This window comes from Antedon mediterranea, chromosome 7 (genome assembly GCF_964355755.1).
Source record: "Antedon mediterranea chromosome 7, ecAntMedi1.1, whole genome shotgun sequence".
Lineage (NCBI taxonomy): Eukaryota > Metazoa > Echinodermata > Crinoidea > Comatulida > Antedonidae > Antedon > Antedon mediterranea.
The window spans coordinates 20,228,605-20,247,764 of NC_092676.1; the positions used below are offsets into that span (position 1 = coordinate 20,228,605).

A 19,160-nucleotide genomic window follows, 5' to 3' on the forward strand; every position below is an offset into this window, starting at 1 on the left:
TTTTTAGGTATACATTAAATGTATTCTACTATTAATGTATCATATTCATGATTTTTTTTCAAAATTTATTTGTCCTTTTCTATTATCTTTTAATAATTTATTTTCTTTACATTTCCCTAATCCTTACGACACAAAATCTGCAACTTCACATCAAAAGAGAATTCTTAAAAGTTGTAACGATTCAATTACTGTATCCTTTGAAAAACTTTTGGTACAGGTTGACTTTTAATCATGAGCACATCATTTACAACCATTACTCATTGGTTTTGCGGTCGTTCAAGCGCATTCACAGACCATTATAAGCTAGATTAAGCATGAATGAAATATATATAAATATATATTTCCTCCATGGATTAAGTTATCATATTAATGAGAGTGAGTGGCCGAGCGGTTAAGACAGTAGAATCATAATCCATAGCCATAACATTGGAGGTTCGAGGCTCACTTCCTCCATGGTTCTTGCAGTAGAACAAGACTTGGATAATGACTATAAACCATAGATCTAGTGTACACATATTATTACTTGTGTCACTTTAAAGAACCTACTACATCTTTCGACACAAGTAGGGGGTTTCCCTGGTGTACTAGTTCACACACTGAGCCACTGTCGTGGACAGACGTAATGGTGGCGTAGTTGGCTGCCGGTGACACGATGTGACTCTTGGAGGAGAAGACAGTTGTTGAAAAGGTGTAATATCCAAGTCCACATCGCTCTGATCTTCACGAAATAGCACTATATAAATGTCAAATTATATATTATTTAAATTAATTGACAGACAAATTTGACTATTACCATGTTTTATTGGTGTTTTTTATTGAATTATCAGTACATTGATATTTATGAAATGCATTGGGTGTACAAAAAGAAAAAATAAATTATGCAAATCAACCGATGAAACAATAAATTATGCAAATCAATAGACAAAATGTATGCAAATCACATGGTTACGAGTTTCCATTGAAAACTCTACAATCTGTGATATTTGCAGTGGATGTTGACAAGTGTGACAAAACCAAAGATTTCAACACCATGAAAGTGATCCTTACCAGCACTACTGAAGTTAAATCCATTCATAAAAATGTGCATAGGAATTTGAATACCCATTGAAACCGTGTATATTTTATGCCATAAATTTTATTTTGTTTTACCTTTAAGTATAACTTTTATTTAAAAAAAAACAAAAATATTATATTGAGTTCATTTTTTTCAATAAGCTCATCAACATTGTGAATGAATTATAATGAAAATTACTACTATGAATCAAATTTGACGACATGATTTCTCTATCTTATATATATATATATATATATATATTATAACATTTCATAGAAATCACTTTATTATTTTATTAAAGGTGGTTACACATCAGCAGTGAATATTAATTTGTTTTGGCTTGTTTCTTCAATGCTCTGGCACGAGTACTTTTAAGAATGCCCATGGTGTTCTTGGTCACCATGCTTTCAGGTAAACACTCTAGAACGTATTTCTGTAGAAGGAAAGAAACAAAAAAAGGTAAAAATCTAAATCTAGGTATAAGATGAGATCCTTCTGGATCCAATGCCCTGGATCTACAATTATATGGATCTAGCATTATTTGGACCTATAATTATCTGGATCTACTGTTATATGGATCTACTGTTATCTGGATCTACCATTATCTGGATCTACCATTATCTGGATCTACCATTATCTGGATCTACCATTATCTGGATCTACCACCGATTTCCAATTAAAAAATGTTCCAAAGGCTTTCCTTAATGGGTGAGAACACTGGTCTTAAATTAGGTGTTATTTTATTTGCTATGTTTAATAATTACCTGCAGAGCATGGGAAGTACATCCCATTGTCAAACTCTCCACACCAACTGTTCCCAATGCACTGCTTACATATGTGTCTGGGCTTGGAATTGTCCAAGACTTTTTCTTTATCTTGCTAAGTTTTGTTGTCACGAAGTAAGGTGCAACACACTTTAAAAAGATTTTTAAAAAAAATTGGAAACATCTTTTTATTTATTTAAATAAATTCAAAATTACAACCAACAACAAACACATCCTAAAAAAGCTACTTTTTATTCCATTCTAAATGATCACATGATCCCAATTCATAAATGAATTATCAGCACAAAACACACTTTATATGATCATATGCAAATGAAACAGAAGAACTTGAATATGTTATCAGTAATCCGATCCACTCAAGCATTATGACTGACTATGGGTTATCAAAAATATCTTTGAAGCTATTGTCTTTTGGAAATAAACGAAAATAAACCAAATCGCATGGGCACATTACACTTTTCTTGTCAAACTAGTTTGATAGTGTAGACAGAGCTTTACAATAGGATTATGAGCTCCGGAGATCAAAGGGTTTATCTGTGGCTGCGACATGATCCCCTTAACAACACTGTGCCACAGAGAATGTACATAGTACAATACTGTTGATGTTTTGTTGCAGCCATACATAAGATCAAAGGACTGTTACAAGTGTCCTGTTGTTAGATTGCCTTGATTAGTTTGTGGGATCATATTCCAACATAATTTATATCAACTTACTTGAACTACAATGCCTTTGTCTTGATACTCATAATGGAGGCATTGTGATAGAAAGTTTACATATGCCTATGAATAAAAACAAAATACTTTAATATAAAAACTGGCATCTTTCTGTTAACCCTTTCACTGCGGAGCGTTATTCCCACCTCTGTGCATAATATATATTTAAGAAAAACATATGATATTTTAATTAATTGCAAAAAAATACTAATTGAGATAATTGTGTAATTATTTTTGTGGTGTGTGATGGGCAAAGGGTTAGTCTACAGTTAGGTATTAAAAAAAAAGTAATTTGCATATTGATGACGTCATGTGACGTCATTACAGGTATTTTGGATTTCGTTTTTTTTATCAAATCAATGATAAAAACTATATTTTCTATAAGAAATTCTTATGGAATACGTTTTTCCAACTGGATATTGATGAAGATACGTATAAAAAATAAAAATATAAAAAAAAATTTAATTATTTTTATTGTTTTATAAAAATTATGCACAAATCAAAGTTTTGGGTCAAAATCGTGAAAATAATGACATTTTCGAAAAATTCCCTATAGTACAAAAACTAACTATTTTTTCAGAATTTTTTTTTTTTGCGTGTTGTGATAAACACCATGTTGCCCTATTGGAGCTGGTAAATTTGTGTTACTTTCAAAATGGCCGCCATTACGCTACTCAACACAACTTTCCAAGATAGAAATACTATTATATACTATACTATATATAATATAACTATAGAGGGCGCATTATTTTCAAGACGATAATACAACTATAGAGGGCCGTTTTTTTTTGCTGGAAAATTTTTTTAATGACTTCCAAAAATATTCAAGTTCATCAAAAAAATACAGAGGGTGCTATATATTATAGGCAAATACGATTAAATCATTGTTTTGCCCATACCCGGTAATACCGGGTATACGTATTTCAACGACGTCTGTTTATACCCGGTAGTACCGGGTATACGCAGTGAAAGGGTTAATTTTACAACTTAACACAACACCTGCATTTTGTATGGTGTGCAATTTTGGTGTGTGTAAACTCTGGCGAGTTGAAAGAGTTACTAGACAACCAAATGTTTTGTAATTTTTGTATTTTTTTAATGTCTTAATGTCACATAATAGTTATCAAATTTGAAGCAAAAATAAAAATTGCTATAAATTAGCAAACCGTCTTTTTATTTTCTATGGGAGTGATTTATTTTAACTGCAAAATGGTCTGATTTGATTAACCTTCATTTGTTCAAGTATTTGGGGGATAATACATCATTAACACATAGTACACTAAACACAGTTTTACCTTGGTTGCTGAGTAAAGAGCTAAAAGTGGACATGTTGATAAACCAGACGCGGACGACACATTGATGATTGCTCCTTTCCGCCTTTAAAGAAAAATTAAATTAAATTTACTCTACAGATCTAATAATACTAATATATTCCATATTTTTATAGTAGAGAATAGCAGTTAGTAGTGAATAAGTAGAGAGCAAGGGGAGGGGTTTAGAGAGCAAGAGGGAGGGGTTTAGAGAGCAAGGGGGAAGGGGGTTTGATGAGCAAGGGCAGGGGTTTAGAGAGCAAGGGGGAGGGGTTTGGTGGGAGGGTGTTAACAGATTAGCTTTTTAATTGAAATACTGTACAATACAATCAGTAATACCAACAAAAGAAAACACACACAAACCTTGTTTCCATTTGTGGAAGACAAATTGCAATCATCTATAAATATAAAATGTATAATGTTTAGGAATTAGTTTTAATATATAATAATTAATAATAATAAATTTAATCATTTATACTGTACATACAGTACAAGGAGAGGGAAGACAGATGGTGGAATGGTAAAGGAACCAGGATGGCATGGAGTCCAATACCTGCCTCTACAATTGTTGTTTGTGAACAGTGATACTACTGGGGCCATCTAGAATAAATGTTATTACTCGGTCATTTTTGGATCTAACATGTATGGAAATATACTTCTATAATGCAGCTAGTAATCAGCGTCAAGTTGTGTCTTGACCTAACCAGGTACCCATCTGTACACCTGGGTGGAGAGGTAAATGTAAGTAAAGTGTCTTGCCTAAGGATAAAAGCAATGTGACAAGCATTGGATTCGAACCCATGATCTCATGATCAGAAGTCCAACATCTTACACACTGCACCACACGCCCTCACAAGTTTGCAAGAACATTCCATCACATCATTTAAAAACCCATCTTTTTTCTTTTTCTTTGTAATTTCTTTCTGTTTTTTCTCTCAATCTTTTGATTATATAAGCGCTTTATAAATCATTAACATTACAGTATATTAATATGAAAAATATTCAAAGGCCAAGTTTTTTACCGGATATGAATCTAGAAGCAGCAAAATAGTACTTAAATTAAAGACTATGTTCAAAATTAGAGATTACATAACAATGTCAGTTGACCTCAATTATATTTAAAATGTTTTTACAAACTTCTCTGCACACAGGTGTCTATGTTTTGTACACACTATCAAACTTTGTGACAAAAAAATGTGATATGCCCATATATGGACATGATGATGTCATATCACTACCATATATTGGCATATCACTTTTTTTTTACTAGTTTGATAGTGTAGACAGAGCTTAATGGTCTGCTTGCTATTAGTAGCTTTATTTTTTTGCAATGAAAATAAAACATTAACAAATATCCTTTTAATGGTCGCAATCCGTTGTCTATCATAATCGAAGAAATATTTTAATGCAACTATTACGGTTTTGATCCTCGTAGCTATAATCACATGATGTTATTTTGACCAATCATGGTCTCTTATTTACATAGGTTATTCATATACTAAAGATAATAATCTTCTAATGGTACTAAGATGCTTTCTATTTGAGATTTTGACAATATTCCATTTCATAAAGAAAACTTTCATTGAGATAAAAAAAGGAAGCATTTGATCCATTACTACTATTATATAAAAATCTCTACATTAATTACAGATATGCATTTTTCTCCTGTCCTTCCCATTGTATTTTGTTTAATATCTAAAGTGCATTTCCAATCTTAGAATATGAGAATGAGAGGATATTAAAATGTATATGAATGGTGATCTTTTCTTTAGTCAAATTTTTTAGATTTTTAAAATCAATTTAATTTATGAAATTAAAATTAATTATTTACCTTTTTCACATGACCTTCATGTTAAGAATGAGGATGTACAAAATTAGGACACAAGTAGCATTAGATAGTTCTTGTTTATGAATAACCAATTAGTCAGTAAACTAGATTGTATAGTATAGTAAACTGGATTAATAGATCAAAGTATTGAAAAAGTCATTTATACAATGATCACTCATCTTTATTTGACATTGGACAAATATTGGAACAATAAACTATTTTTAATAAACAGGTAAAATGTTATACAACCATAGAGATAATAATCGAAGGCTAGAGGGAGTACTCGTGACTGGAAAGTGATTGCAACAGGAAGGGGAACCAACAAGATGGCGACAGTAAATCCGTTATTATAAATATTACGTTATGTATCATACGTGAGAATGTAAAGAATACTTCTCACATTTATATGGTCAACACAGGTCGATTGCAGTTGTCATCTTCTTGGTTCTCTCCATGAAGAATCACTTTTTGAACTGCTAAAATTGGGGTCCGCCCTCTAGCCAATCTAATAAAAGTTCATTGTATAGAGTATCACGGTGTGACGTCACAACAAAAGAGGGCGCTGTATGGTTGCTAGCAAACCAAAAAATGCGTTCAACGCTACTATGTTGATAAACTGTAAAGATCTGTATTTGTATCAAATTATGTATCTTAGATTGATTTTTTAAAACTTAAACTGTAGTTGAAGAATAAATAGATTATTAAAAACAAATGTTTATTGATCTTTTGAAATTTTAGTTTGTTTTTATTGAAAATTATTAAGTTTTAAAATGACTACTTCAATAAGCCTATTCCAAACCATTGGTGACCTTGGAGTCACTCAGGCAGGTTGAACGCATATTTGTGACGTCACACCGTGATACTCTATACAAACATAGTTCACTTACCATTGACATGGACAAACAGTTACAGTTAAGCATATCAACAATTTTCTGTAGGAAAAATAAATCAAAATTCAGTGTTTATTTAATACAGTTATTTTCATAATATTTTTACACAGAAAAAAATATCTTTGCCTAAACGCTGTTATGAAGAGCTACACTGACATAGACCCCAATTACTAGAAGACTGCCTCTTGGATGCGACTGGCATCAGTGGAAGGAACAAAACTGTACTGTACTGTAGACCCTAATTACACTTAGATTGGGCCAGGCTATAAGTCGGCAATTGGTACTGTAATTGTAAATACTCCAGAGTTAGGTCAACCTTAGGGCAGCCACTCAGATCTTGGGACCACCTCTCAAGGAGCTTATAAGTGGGCCAGCGCATGCAGTGAACTATGACCACTTGCTTGAGAAATGAAGTAATAAATTGTCAGTGTGTAAATATGGTCATACAGTATAATAATAATAATAGACAGGCTAGTGATATTAACAAGTTAACAACTGTGTATTCGTTACCTGTTTAACATTTTCAAGCTCAAGGAAATAGTTGGGGAATGGATAGGACATGCCAACATTATTCACCAGTACCCCAATCTCTAAACCATCTAACTGTGTTTCAATGTCACCGTAGATTTCTGGACCTTTACAAAAATCCACTGCAATAACACGAGTTTGCACTTTGTATCGGCTCACTGTGAATAACAATGATAGAGAGATGTGATGACTAAATCACTTACCCCAAATGAATTTGCTTATTTCTACTATTCGGCAGTGTTGAGGCAAAACACCATATGCCTCTCAATCTAACAACAGGATACTGAGCTTCGGAGATCAAAAGAATTATCTGTGGCTGCGACACAATCAATTCCATGGCTCTTACTGACATAAAATTTGTCCCTTGTGTGTATGAATAAATCTATTTTGTACTTTAATGGGTGGTTGGGCCATGCAATATTGAGAATTTGTAACAAGATACAGTCTCGATTTTGAATTTTTACAGTACCTATTTCAGAGGCTGTTTCTTCCAGTTTAGACATTGTCCTACTGATGAGAACCATATTCAATCCCATCTTTGCAAGCTACAAAAAAAAGGAAAATAAAAAATAAGCATTATACAAAATACAAAGTACTGTACTAACTGTAGGTGAATAAAGTTGTTCAACTAAAGTACAACATTTATATAGCTAAATTTCACGAAGAACAATGCGCTTAAAAAACCAACATAAATGTTCCTTTGCCCAACTGAACAATATTTAAAGTGTATTAATTAATAGACTTGTTTGCCTTTACCATAAGTACCTACCTGTTCAGCATATGCCTTACCAATACCATCTGTGGCTCCAGTTACAACTGCAAAATTAAGTAGTCACCATTTTTAGATTTAATATTTAGGAATGTAGAAAGAGAATAAATCAATGCAATGTTACATCAACGTAGGGATATAACACACTGTAACTACACATATAGAACTCATATTCTGCTCTGGTTACCAAGTAAAATTTTGTGTTTTTTTCGATGAATTTTAGGCAATCAAAACAAATTGTTTTCAATCATACAGTGATGTAGGTCTAGGCCAATATTTTAAGGCTTAATCTACTAAGGGCATTTTACAGTAAATTTTTACGATATTTTAATTAACATGGTGTACTGAAATTCACTGTTTTTTACGCTCGGCTGGTCATGAATGTTTTTTTTTTCATCTCTCTCATCATGGCCTCTCTGCGCAGCAGCACAAAGGTGTACTCTACTACTACTAGCTAGGCTAGTACTACTATAGCTCTATCTAGGTAGGGCCCAAACATAATAAGGGGCCTATAATAGTCCCCTAAATGTTTTATAAATAGAGTAGGCTAGGTCTAGACCTTTATTTAGAGTAGGCCTGATGTGGTAGTTATCATTTTCATAGGTAGGCTTCTTTTATGTTTTACCCTAGGCCTACTTGGACGCCAGTCGTTTGTTTAATTCTCACAGTAAGACGCCGAGTTGAACGCGTTTCTTTCGCTAACACACACACACTTTCATTACCATACCTGCCCATTTTCCAAGCTTAGCTAGATTTGTGTTTAAACCCAAAGAACGGCTAAAAAAGTACGCCTTTAATGCACGGATAATAGAAAGTAGTATCTTGAAAGCAAGATAACTGGCAGTGACTGCTCCAAGCGCAGCAAATGCTTGGTTCAATTCAATAAACATGATGCAAAGTTTGCAGCATGCAGCCTGTCATCCAGCTACTAGCACAGCGTGAAAAAAGAGAGATAGAAAAAAAAGTGTTTTATGCGCATGTGCAAAGTAGGCCTATTTTGTGTCCCTCCTCCTACTATCTGATCTAACTCGCAACCATCAATCCTGGCCCTCCCCACCTTCTGTCTAAAACGCCAAACCCCCTACCTACCTCCAGAAGATATTCTTGTTATGCATAAAAAAATATTGCACAATTATTATACCTTAATCGATTTAGGTATAGTAAGCTGCGTTAATATGAATCATAGTATAATGTGTAAGGTAGCCTATGGGCATAAAAAACCCATAAACCAGTGTAATCCAACTCATTTTATGAACACGTTCCGACCAAGTAGGCTCCGGTAGATATAGGAAAATAAAATATAATTCAATTATAAATGATAGACTTGAAGAAAGAAGAAGAAATTATACAATGTCGACATAATCATTTCATCTTAGTCTACCGTACTGTTCTCTTGACAGTACTTCTACAACCGGCACGGCCGTTTCTTCTTGATTTAAAATCGCTATAGGGGATTATACCGGTCCACCATGTTTATCATCCTGAATATCGTGCAAAACAAGCATTTTCTAAATTGAATAAACGAGCTTTCTTTCAATTATTCCAAAACTATTGTTTTTTTTATTGAAAAATAATCACTGTAATTAATTGTAGTGGATCACCTAATTTATACAAATCGTGTACTTTAAAAAAAATGTTTTTTCCGACGAGTTAAGTAGGGTGTGGCCTACTAGTTCATTACTTGCGTTCGTGCACGTAGGAGGAAGAATAATGACGTCGTTAATTTAAAAGCATTATTAATATTAAAATACTTTGGCCTAAACGTAATCTTAGCATTTTAGTAATGATACAATTATTATTTTATATCATTTATATAAAGGCTAAATGATAATTAAAACATAATCATTGTATCAAATTAATTAATGTTGAGGTTTGTATTTTAAAAGAAGAATAATAACGTCGTTAATAATTTTTAAAAAGCATTATTAATATCAAAATATTTTGGCCTAAACGTAATCATTACTATAGTAATGATACAATGATTATGTTATATCATTTATATATAAATGATATAACATAACCATTGTATCAAATTAATTAATGTTGAGGTTTGTATTTTAAAAGAAGAATAATGACGTCGTTAATAATTTTAAAAAAGCATTATTAATATCAAAATATTTTGGCCTAAACGTAATCATTACTATAGTAATGATACAATGATTATGTTATATCATTTATATGATATAACATAGGCTTAATCATTGTATCAAATTAATTGATGTGAGGTTCGTATTTTAAACTGACCGTTCGATAAAGAAATCCCCACATCCTCATTATTACTTGTTTGACCAAGCGACTAGGCCAGACCAGTATGCATGTTAAAATTATTAAAAAATTAATCAATTTGTATTGTAATATCGCTTGTAGGCCAATAAACAAAATAAACAAAACAATTGTTAACTTTTAAATTGGATAACGTGTTTGGATGTTCTCATTTATCACAAAATATACTTTGTTAGTATACGGTATACCTCATATTCTTTTTTCAATCCGTCTCTGTCAAACCTGCTCAAAACGTATTTTGGGCTGATCAAAAAAAAAAAAGAATCGATGCGTTTCATATACAGTTTAACAATAATTTATGTTATTATAATTTAATTAATGTAATGATTAAAAGCAAGCTACCGGCCTAGGTATTATTTTGATTGAAGGTTTTATGTTTTCCCTATATTGTTGTTGTAGGCCTACACAATACAATATATTGATTTTTTTTAAACGAATATCTTAACAATAATGATAAATTCATATTCCTTTCACCGTATGTAATTATTCTGTAAAGAATGAATATAAGTTGAATGGAGATAATCATTTCATGAATTGTTCTCTTGATCGAACCGCAGCCGATTTGAATTGAACAGTCAGGCTTTGAACCGAATGGAAATATTCTCCCTACTCAACGAGTACCGTACATCATGTATGATACCACCAAACTTTACTGTTAAATTCTAGATTGTGAGGCATTTGATGAATAGACAAACTGCCTTAAAATACCGTGACATGTTTCGGAAAACTATTCTCATCATCAGAACTAGGAGTTGATTTCTGTTCTGATGATAAGAATAGTTTCTCGAAACATTTCATAGTTTTTTAAGGCAGTTTGCCTATTCATCAAATGCCTCACAATCTTGATTTCAACGAATTAAAAAATGTTATGTTGTAGATCAGTATTCTTGAACATGTTACTTCTCAATTCCATTGTAATTCCTTAATTATAAAGTAGACCAATTTAACACAACTGTCGACGGTACAGTAAAAGTGACAGTAGGCCGGCAGGTTTAACTCGCTTTTCAGTAGGCCTAGTCGGTGTGAAATACACTCATTTACTTGCAATGTGAATTGTACACTGAAGTTATTTATATGTATTTATTCATTATAAGGAAGCTTTCGATTTGCAATGACGTAGGATCTACCAAGGCAATGTAACAACGGGATGCTGAGCTCCGGAGATCAAAGAGTTTATCTGTGGCTGCGACATGATCAGTTCAACACCCCCTTATCAGAAACCGTGGGCCGCGTGGCGGAGAATATGTGCATAGTACAGTTACTGTTTATTGGCAGTTCTAATCTTCGCAAGGCGAAAAAAAAGTAAGTAAAAAAGAAATGTATTTGACCAATTCTTGTATTGTTGAGTTACATTTTTTTACCAGAATATATAAGCTTATCATGATAGTCATGGTATCTTTATTTTGTCCAGAAATTTATTTTGAAAACTGGCTTATCATAAAACAGTAAAAAATACACAGAAAAATAGCACCAACAAGAAGGAGACCACAACACTGTTATTTGTTCTTATGTGTTGCTGTTCAAAATTGTAGCCTGATCGTTAACGTTATCAACACAGATTATTTAAAGAAGATAGAAAACCCGTATTATTTTGATTCCTGTTATTTATTCATGGGTCCCAATTAAAGAAAGAAACCACTTAAATGTTATTGCACGAGTCACTTAATTAGTAGTATTTAACTAAAGGCCCTATCATTATCTGAATTAAACCTTTAGACCATCCCTCTGTTAATTATGCTGATTACTGTCAATTAATTCGCACCTTCCACTTGCGCCAATTCCGCAAAACAACACGTGATAACTACTTCCTTTGTGGCTACACTTCCAATTTTTGCTAACGAAGGCGAGACTCTGCGTAATCATCGGTTAGGATGTAAAAATGTATTAATTTAATAGGTAAGTTAGAATGTATCATCAATTCTAGTTGAAATTCGAGGTCAAAGTCGTCACGAACTATGATTAAAAATATACAAAGCATTTTCGAAAGTGACATCTGATGAGAACCGGATCATTGACAAATTTCATAAAATGTGCTTCATATTATGTAACACCTAGTATTATATACCTAACCTTGATACAGGCACTAAATGTGATACACATGTGATGGAATTATTACTATTTTATAATAATAATTTATCCGTAATTATTACGGATTTTGCCTCTATAATTATTTTATGTGGAAATACAAAAAAAAAACTTTAAACAAATTGATTGTTTTGATATTGAATTAGATATTTAGGCCTAAAACCTTGTGAATGTTATATATTTTTTAAGCAAATGACTCGACTCGACTCCATACACTACATAGGCGCGCATAGTTGGACACAAAGATGCCCGGTAATGTACCACTTGACTTTCTAAAATCTGTGAATGCGCCGAAAGGTTTGTCATTAAGACGATTTTCAGAATAGCAAAAAGGAATGAATGAGTTTTAACAAAGGATTATAAATATATTTCTTTTTAGTGCAAACTTTGCTTCTCTTCGTCATGTCACGTGCACTTTTTACAGTCGATTAATCAGTATAGGCTATACATCTAACAATAAATAAATTAAATTATGATAGTACATTTTATAAGGCTAACATAAATGTCAGGTGCACTCTTACACCATTTGATTTTCTCTAAAGTAATCAACAGATACCGTATAGACGCGATGATAACTTACATTGTGTTTCCCTCTCCAAATGGAACCTAATTGCTACAATTTGGTCCTTATAATTATAACTTCAATCTTTACTTTTTAGAAATAATCGATGTGTTATTAAAACATTAGGCATTCATTTTCCATCTTCTTTTTAATCAGCAAAGTGTGTGTTATCATAAAAAACTACCTTTTACGATGAATTTTTATCCTAATTACTGGAAATTGTTCAAAATGAACGAAATGAATGAATAGATTTGAATCCAATTGTTCAGTCTTTGACGACACATTCTGATTTTGTGAATAATAAACACTTGCGCATGCGCAATAAAAGGCAAATGTATGTATATAATAACGTGTTAGACCCTCACACTTGAGAGATTGGCCAGCATGGTTTAAAAGCTGATTTGAAGATAACACATTCTATCACCCCAGCCGTTTTAGGTTACCAGGTACGTTAACATAAAATAATATTCTGTAAAACAAAATGTGCTATAATTAATAACGGATATACAAAAAGTGACTTGCGCATGCGTAGTATAATATAGGGATTTCTGAATATAAGACGTCTACTTTTTGGAGAGATTAAGTTATTTAGTTCGTAAGCTGATTTGATGAAGAAGAGGTAAATGCTTTCGCTAGAAAATTAATCATTGGTTTGCAGGTATGTTAATGTATTACTGATTACTTATAGGGCTAGAGTAAAAATGAGTAGGCCTAATAAAAAGTTGTAGGCCTAGGTACTATGTGAAGAATAATAATGTGTGTGGCCTAAGTAAATGGATAATACATTTGTATATTTTCTTACGGAGAAAATACATAATGTAGTTTTCCATAATTGTACATATTTCTTATTATTGTCAAATGTAAAATAAGTTATTACATATTTAAATTATGATTTGACAACAAAAAAAACAAATAAAAAGCTATTCGCTTGTCTAGATTTGGCCTTATAAAAGTATAATTGCTCACTTAAGTAACGCAATTATAATTAAATAAATAATACCTTATTATTATTAATATTATGTGTAGTAATTTTATAGGATTTTTTATGTTACGGAATTTAGGCAAATCAGTTCGTAACAATATTACTAGTGTGTATAATATGCTCAATAATAGGAAACAGTTACATTACTGAATTAACTCTTCCACGGTATTTTGAAAATAAAATTGAACAATTATGAGAATTCCAGTTCAAAAATATAGTGGATGATGTAGTACATAAACAATTTGACCTTCAATATTTTATAATGTTTTAGTATTAGGCATAAGCCTTTTTCTTTGTTTTACAAATCCATTAAATATTCTAATTCAAATCATATTTATCTATGGAAAAAAAATGTTCTTTAATAATAATAATAATTAGATTTGGTGTTAATTGTAGGAACAAACAGTACTATACAGTAATTTTTTCTTTATCATTTATTTTTCTTGCACGATACAAACTTTACAGCAATCAGAACTGAAAAATTAGAAGTTACGGTATGAAAAAAACAATTAATCACAAACCATATTTATTTTGAAATATTTTTATGAACAGAAAATAAGAAGAAAGGAAATGAAAATAAGGCTTTTAAAACTTTTTAGATTTTTAAGATAATATTTATTTCTCTAATATTTTCCAAACTCTCACAGGTTTTAAGCTTTCCTTTCAATGCTAAAGTACTAAGTTGACGACACATTGCGTTCAAATCCAAAACAAATGGGAGAAAATAAGATTAAACGTACAAATAAGGCATTAGCTCTAATTTCTATAAAAAGAAGACAAAGTGTACAATCAAACACTACTTGTTTGTTTAGGATATTTATTTTATTTCATAAAAGAACTATATACTGTATGTTTGAGAGAAAGTGTATGTTATGTATAACATTTTTTAGAAAGGTAGCCCTAATTTATATTATTTATATTTTAATGTTTATGGGCTAAACTTGATTAATTGTAACCTTTCCCTTGATATAATTAATTATTATTATTTGTATGTTACAATGTTTATAATTTATATTTATGGGTAAATAAAGAAAGAAATAGTAATTGAATTTGTATATAATTTCTATACATTATATTTTATAAAATTTCTATGCATTTTTTTCTTACGGGATATAAGAATTCATATTCGTGTTTGTGTTCCCTGTGATTGGCCGTGATTGGTTGAAACCGTTCCACGTGTTCGTCTCCAGGGAAAGGAGTGTGCCCTGAAATAGGACGGGTTTACTGTACATAAATGTTAAGGATTTTAACCAGTCAATATTTAATCAAAACAGTTACAATTATTACTAATATTAATGTGATTCTATAAAATAAATAATTAATAACCTTTCTCAAGATTCGTGTCTAAGGTATATTGATTATATATATTGATTTTTTTAGATTAAGGAAAAACCAATTCGAAGATATGCTTTTGTTGAACATGCACTCTAAATAATTAATACCTTAATCGTATTGTTAATGATCACAGCAATTATTAGGGGAAACAGAATATCTAGGTTGAGTATGAGTTACGTGTGGTGGCCACAGACCAAAACGAGACTCAATTAAGGTACTAATAGATTGGGATCATGGGGTTTGATACAACTTGTATACTATTTTGAATGTATACCGTATCATGTCTACTTGATAGTAAGAAGACCGAACGTTAAGCGAACAAAACTCGGCGTCTCAGATTCTGTTTCATCTAATAAAAATATCCTATATATGACGATAGGAAATTTCATTGCTTGCATAATAATTATTATGCTTGCATAATAATTATTATTGCTGTTTATTGGTAGTCAATAACAACATATTAACATAGAATGTGTAATTGTTAAATGATTTGATGCGTAAATATTAAAAACTAACAAGATACAAAAGATTATAAAAGACACCAAATTCAATCAATTCTTTATAATTACAGTTTCCTTCATCTATCACCCCGAAGCAAAAACTGCACAATTTTTGATTAATATGAGGAGCGCAATGTAGGATTAAGGATTAACCCATAATCAAGAAAATATAAACAATATGCCAGAACATTTGAGACCGGGTTGCGCGCTTCGAGTCTAAAGAGAATAAATTATTCACGTGGCTATATTGATTATACAAATTTAATACAAATATAGAAATATACTACAATATATTTTGAATATTTATTTATTCATTTCCTTTTATTTCGGATATACATATACAAATAAAAAAGAAAAAAAAGAAAACAAAATTTACCAGAAAATTAACAATAGCGACTTCCACAAAAAAACCTACAATATTCTAAAATATCAATTTGCACCAAGACTGGTTGGTAGGTTGGTTTGTGGAAGTACGTTAACTTTGGTTTTAATTAGACTATTACAACTGTCAGGAATTCTGTTCTTAAAAACATGAATGGAGTTATATTGTTTGAAGAAACTCAACGGTTCTTTTTTTTAGAACTAATATACGTTGTATATTATCTGGAGTATCTCCAATATTCATAGAATGAGGAACGTTCTGCCAAAAGCGCCTAAATCTAGATACAATTTAAGACAAGTTAAAGAATTTTGCATTCCAAAAAGTAAAAACGGAACGATCAAAAAATATCATTGTATAACTTTGGTCTCTTTCACAAGTGGTAGGCATAAATATCCCTGCACAGTCGTATCTTCCCCTGACTTCTGTTTTGTCTGTTCTTCGATGTTTTGTGTAATTTGATTTTTATTGTTGATGGATATGATATATTTTCATTTAAGTATAAGTATATATTTTTGTATAATTCAACCCAAAAGTTGCAATAAAACTATTTTATCAGTTATCAGTTTATTCGTTACAAACATCGTGCTTGCGCTATTTTAACTAGGTAATTTCAGTGGTAGCTTACGTAACCAGTTGTCAAAGCAAACTCTAAATGAGTTTACATAGGCCTAACAGTCTTTCAATAAATTTACTCCATATACATTAGACTTGCCCCAAGTCTGTATACATTGTCTTTTTTTGTTTTGTTTATTTGATTTTATTTCGATTTTTGTGTGAATATATTCAAGCTGAAGTATACGTATGAAACGCCATATGTGCCAAAACATTTATCTTTTTACTAATATTAAGACAAAACTCTCTATGGAACCCAGACTACATATACATATACACTGTTTAGTACTTTTTTGAATAAACGAGTTTAAACTACGCCATAAATATGTCGTTCACTTCACGTTGCACATCTTATCTTATCGTATCATGCCTACTTTTTAATAAGAATAACGACCGTTAATCGATCAAATGATTCTCGTAGTATATCGTTAATGAATAACATTTTCATTCTAAAAACTAATTATAAGTGTAAATACGATATTCAAATTCTAATTGATCATTCTTGACCGCAAGTTGTCAGGATACCATACGGAGAATATGTACATATACTGTTGGTATTTGTCGCAGCAAGACATAAGATGAAAAGACTGTTACGAGTTCCTATCTTTGCAAGGCAATCCTGTTGTTAAATTGCCTTGTAGGATTATCATTATAGCGCATTTGTAGTCTGTATTAAGTAAAGAGGAATGCATTGATACAATTTGATATACGCCCAGGTGGGCGAGGGCGTGGGAGGGGTCCGAAGAGTCGTGAACCCCATGCCACCCCTCCCCTTAGATGTATCACACATTGTAAATGGTATGACTAAACGATGCATTCTTTTGTATTTTACAGATTTATACTTTGAAATAAGTTCATGATGAACGCAACTGATGACGATATGTATTCTCCACTATCAACAACCGAGTGTGAAGAAATCATAAGAGAGCCTATTGATTTTACAAATCCGTATACAGGATTACTACTAGGCTTCGGTTTGATAGGCTCAATTGGTAACGCTATGGTAATTGGCGTGATCGTCAGCTCCAAGTCTCTTCGATCTAAGATGACCTACAAGTTGGTGTGCAACCTCGCATGTGCAGATTTCATAGCATCACTTTTCATGATTCCACGACCAGATGTACTCTATGATCAAAGCATTGCGATGAGATTTGTCTGCCGAGTTTACGGTTCTGATTTCCCGCTCTGGATGAGTTTTGTAGTGTCTGTAATGGCATTACTAATGATGGCGTTGGATCGTTACTGGGCCATCGTAACTCCACTGAGATACCAGACAATCGTGTACTCAAAGAAGCGCTACCTACTCCTTGTCTTCCCGTGGGTTGCTGGAGTTTTGATACAGGGCTTCTGTATAATCGTCAGAGATGTTGATGAGTGCGGTAAATGTAAGAACTTTTACAACTGGGAATACGCTCTACCTTTAGTCGGCAGTTCGGTGTTTATATTTTCCTACTTAATACCTATCACCTGTATGATGTTCGTTTACTACAAGATCATACAAGGTATGGCTACAATGGCGAAAAACATGGTCACATACAAACAAGACCAGTCAGCTAAAAAGTTAGAGAAAACTAAGACAAAGATGGTGTGGGTATTCTTCGGTTTGACTGTATTCTTCACAATAACATGGGGGCCAGATCAGTTCTTATACCTGTCATACACTATGGGTGCTTCTGTGTACAAGGGGACGGTATATAACAAACTTATCGTTCTTATTGCGTATGCGAATAGCATAATAAACCCACTAGTGTACGCGTTTACGCAAAAGACAGTGCGAAAGAAATTGGGAATCGATTGCAAGAAGAAACGACGACGAGATCAAACAGCATACTCAATCGACAACAATTCATCAGCAATCGACAACACAAGCCAGTCAAGAATGTCAAATACCTCTATAAGTTCCATTTAAAGTTATATGTGGCACTGCAGTTACAGAATACTCGCAACTTCATATGATTTTCGTACGGATGTCAAGAGACAAAAACTAGTCATTCAACCCAAATGGCATGGCTTTCGGAAAAGGGTCTACTAATAGAGACGCGCGATAGCACCCAATGCACCTCGCATGTCACACGTAATGTAATTGTTTACACAATCAGTATTGTATCTACAACATAAATGTCTATTGACTATTCAATTATCCACTATTATTTAGTGCAACGTGGAAAAAAAAACTATGCATTAACAAAATCGATGACTAGGTACTTTATATCAATATTATTCAAACGCGTGCGCACAAATACTGTCCTTAGTAATTCAATGTTGATAGATAATACTATAAAGATGAATTCATTGTTTCGTTACGAGTTATGTGTTTGCTTATAATTTAAAAGAAATTTAATATATATAATCAATATGAATTATTATTAGTAAAGAAAGATCAAAGCGCCGTACATAGTAATAACAGAACCGGTATAATGATATATAACATATAAATGCTTTAAGATCGCAACTTAGGAAGCAAGTAAGTTTTAATATGCTTCTTAAAAACATGAGAACTAGGAGCCTGACCAATTACTAAGGAGATACTATTCCAAAACC

At 32.1% G+C, this 19,160-nt stretch overlaps 2 protein-coding genes across 2 annotated transcripts; one reads left to right on the forward strand and one right to left on the reverse strand.

Moving 5' to 3' along the window:
• Window positions 1-1,154: 1,154 nt before the first annotated feature.
• LOC140054264 (very-long-chain 3-oxoacyl-CoA reductase-like) lies at window positions 1,155-8,810 on the reverse strand. The gene is made up of 10 exons (XM_072099185.1): window positions 8,606-8,810; window positions 7,879-7,925; window positions 7,579-7,654; window positions 7,092-7,267; window positions 6,579-6,623; window positions 4,227-4,261; window positions 3,849-3,930; window positions 2,554-2,619; window positions 1,819-1,968; window positions 1,155-1,487 (listed from the first exon to the last, which is right to left on the reverse strand). The coding sequence occupies exons 1-10, from the start codon at window positions 8,766-8,768 to the stop codon at window positions 1,380-1,382; spliced, it is 948 nt and encodes a 315-aa protein (XP_071955286.1). The 5' UTR covers window positions 8,769-8,810; the 3' UTR covers window positions 1,155-1,379.
• Window positions 8,811-13,085: 4,275 nt separating this feature from the next.
• LOC140055479 (galanin receptor 2a-like) lies at window positions 13,086-18,761 on the forward strand. Its single transcript, XM_072100819.1, has 2 exons — window positions 13,086-13,254; window positions 17,454-18,761. Exon 2 carries the CDS (start codon window positions 17,476-17,478, stop codon window positions 18,526-18,528), a length of 1,053 nt encoding a protein of 350 aa, XP_071956920.1. The 5' UTR covers window positions 13,086-13,254; window positions 17,454-17,475; the 3' UTR covers window positions 18,529-18,761.
• Window positions 18,762-19,160: the final 399 nt, after the last annotated feature.

Excerpts from the sequence above, each read along its gene's own strand:
- LOC140054264 (XM_072099185.1), bottom strand. The coding sequence starts at position 8,768 with ATGTTTATTGAATTGAACCAAGCATTTGCTGCGCTTGGAGCAGTCACT. Across the intron at positions 7,655-7,878 it reads GTAAGGCATATGCTGAACAG|CTTGCAAAGATGGGATTGAA; the intron begins GTAGGTACTTAT and ends TTTTTTTTGTAG. Across the intron at positions 1,969-2,553 it reads ACAAAGGCATTGTAGTTCAA|TGTGTTGCACCTTACTTCGT; the intron begins GTAAGTTGATAT and ends ATCTTTTTAAAG.
- LOC140055479 (XM_072100819.1), top strand. The coding sequence starts at position 17,476 with ATGATGAACGCAACTGATGACGATATGTATTCTCCACTATCAACAACC.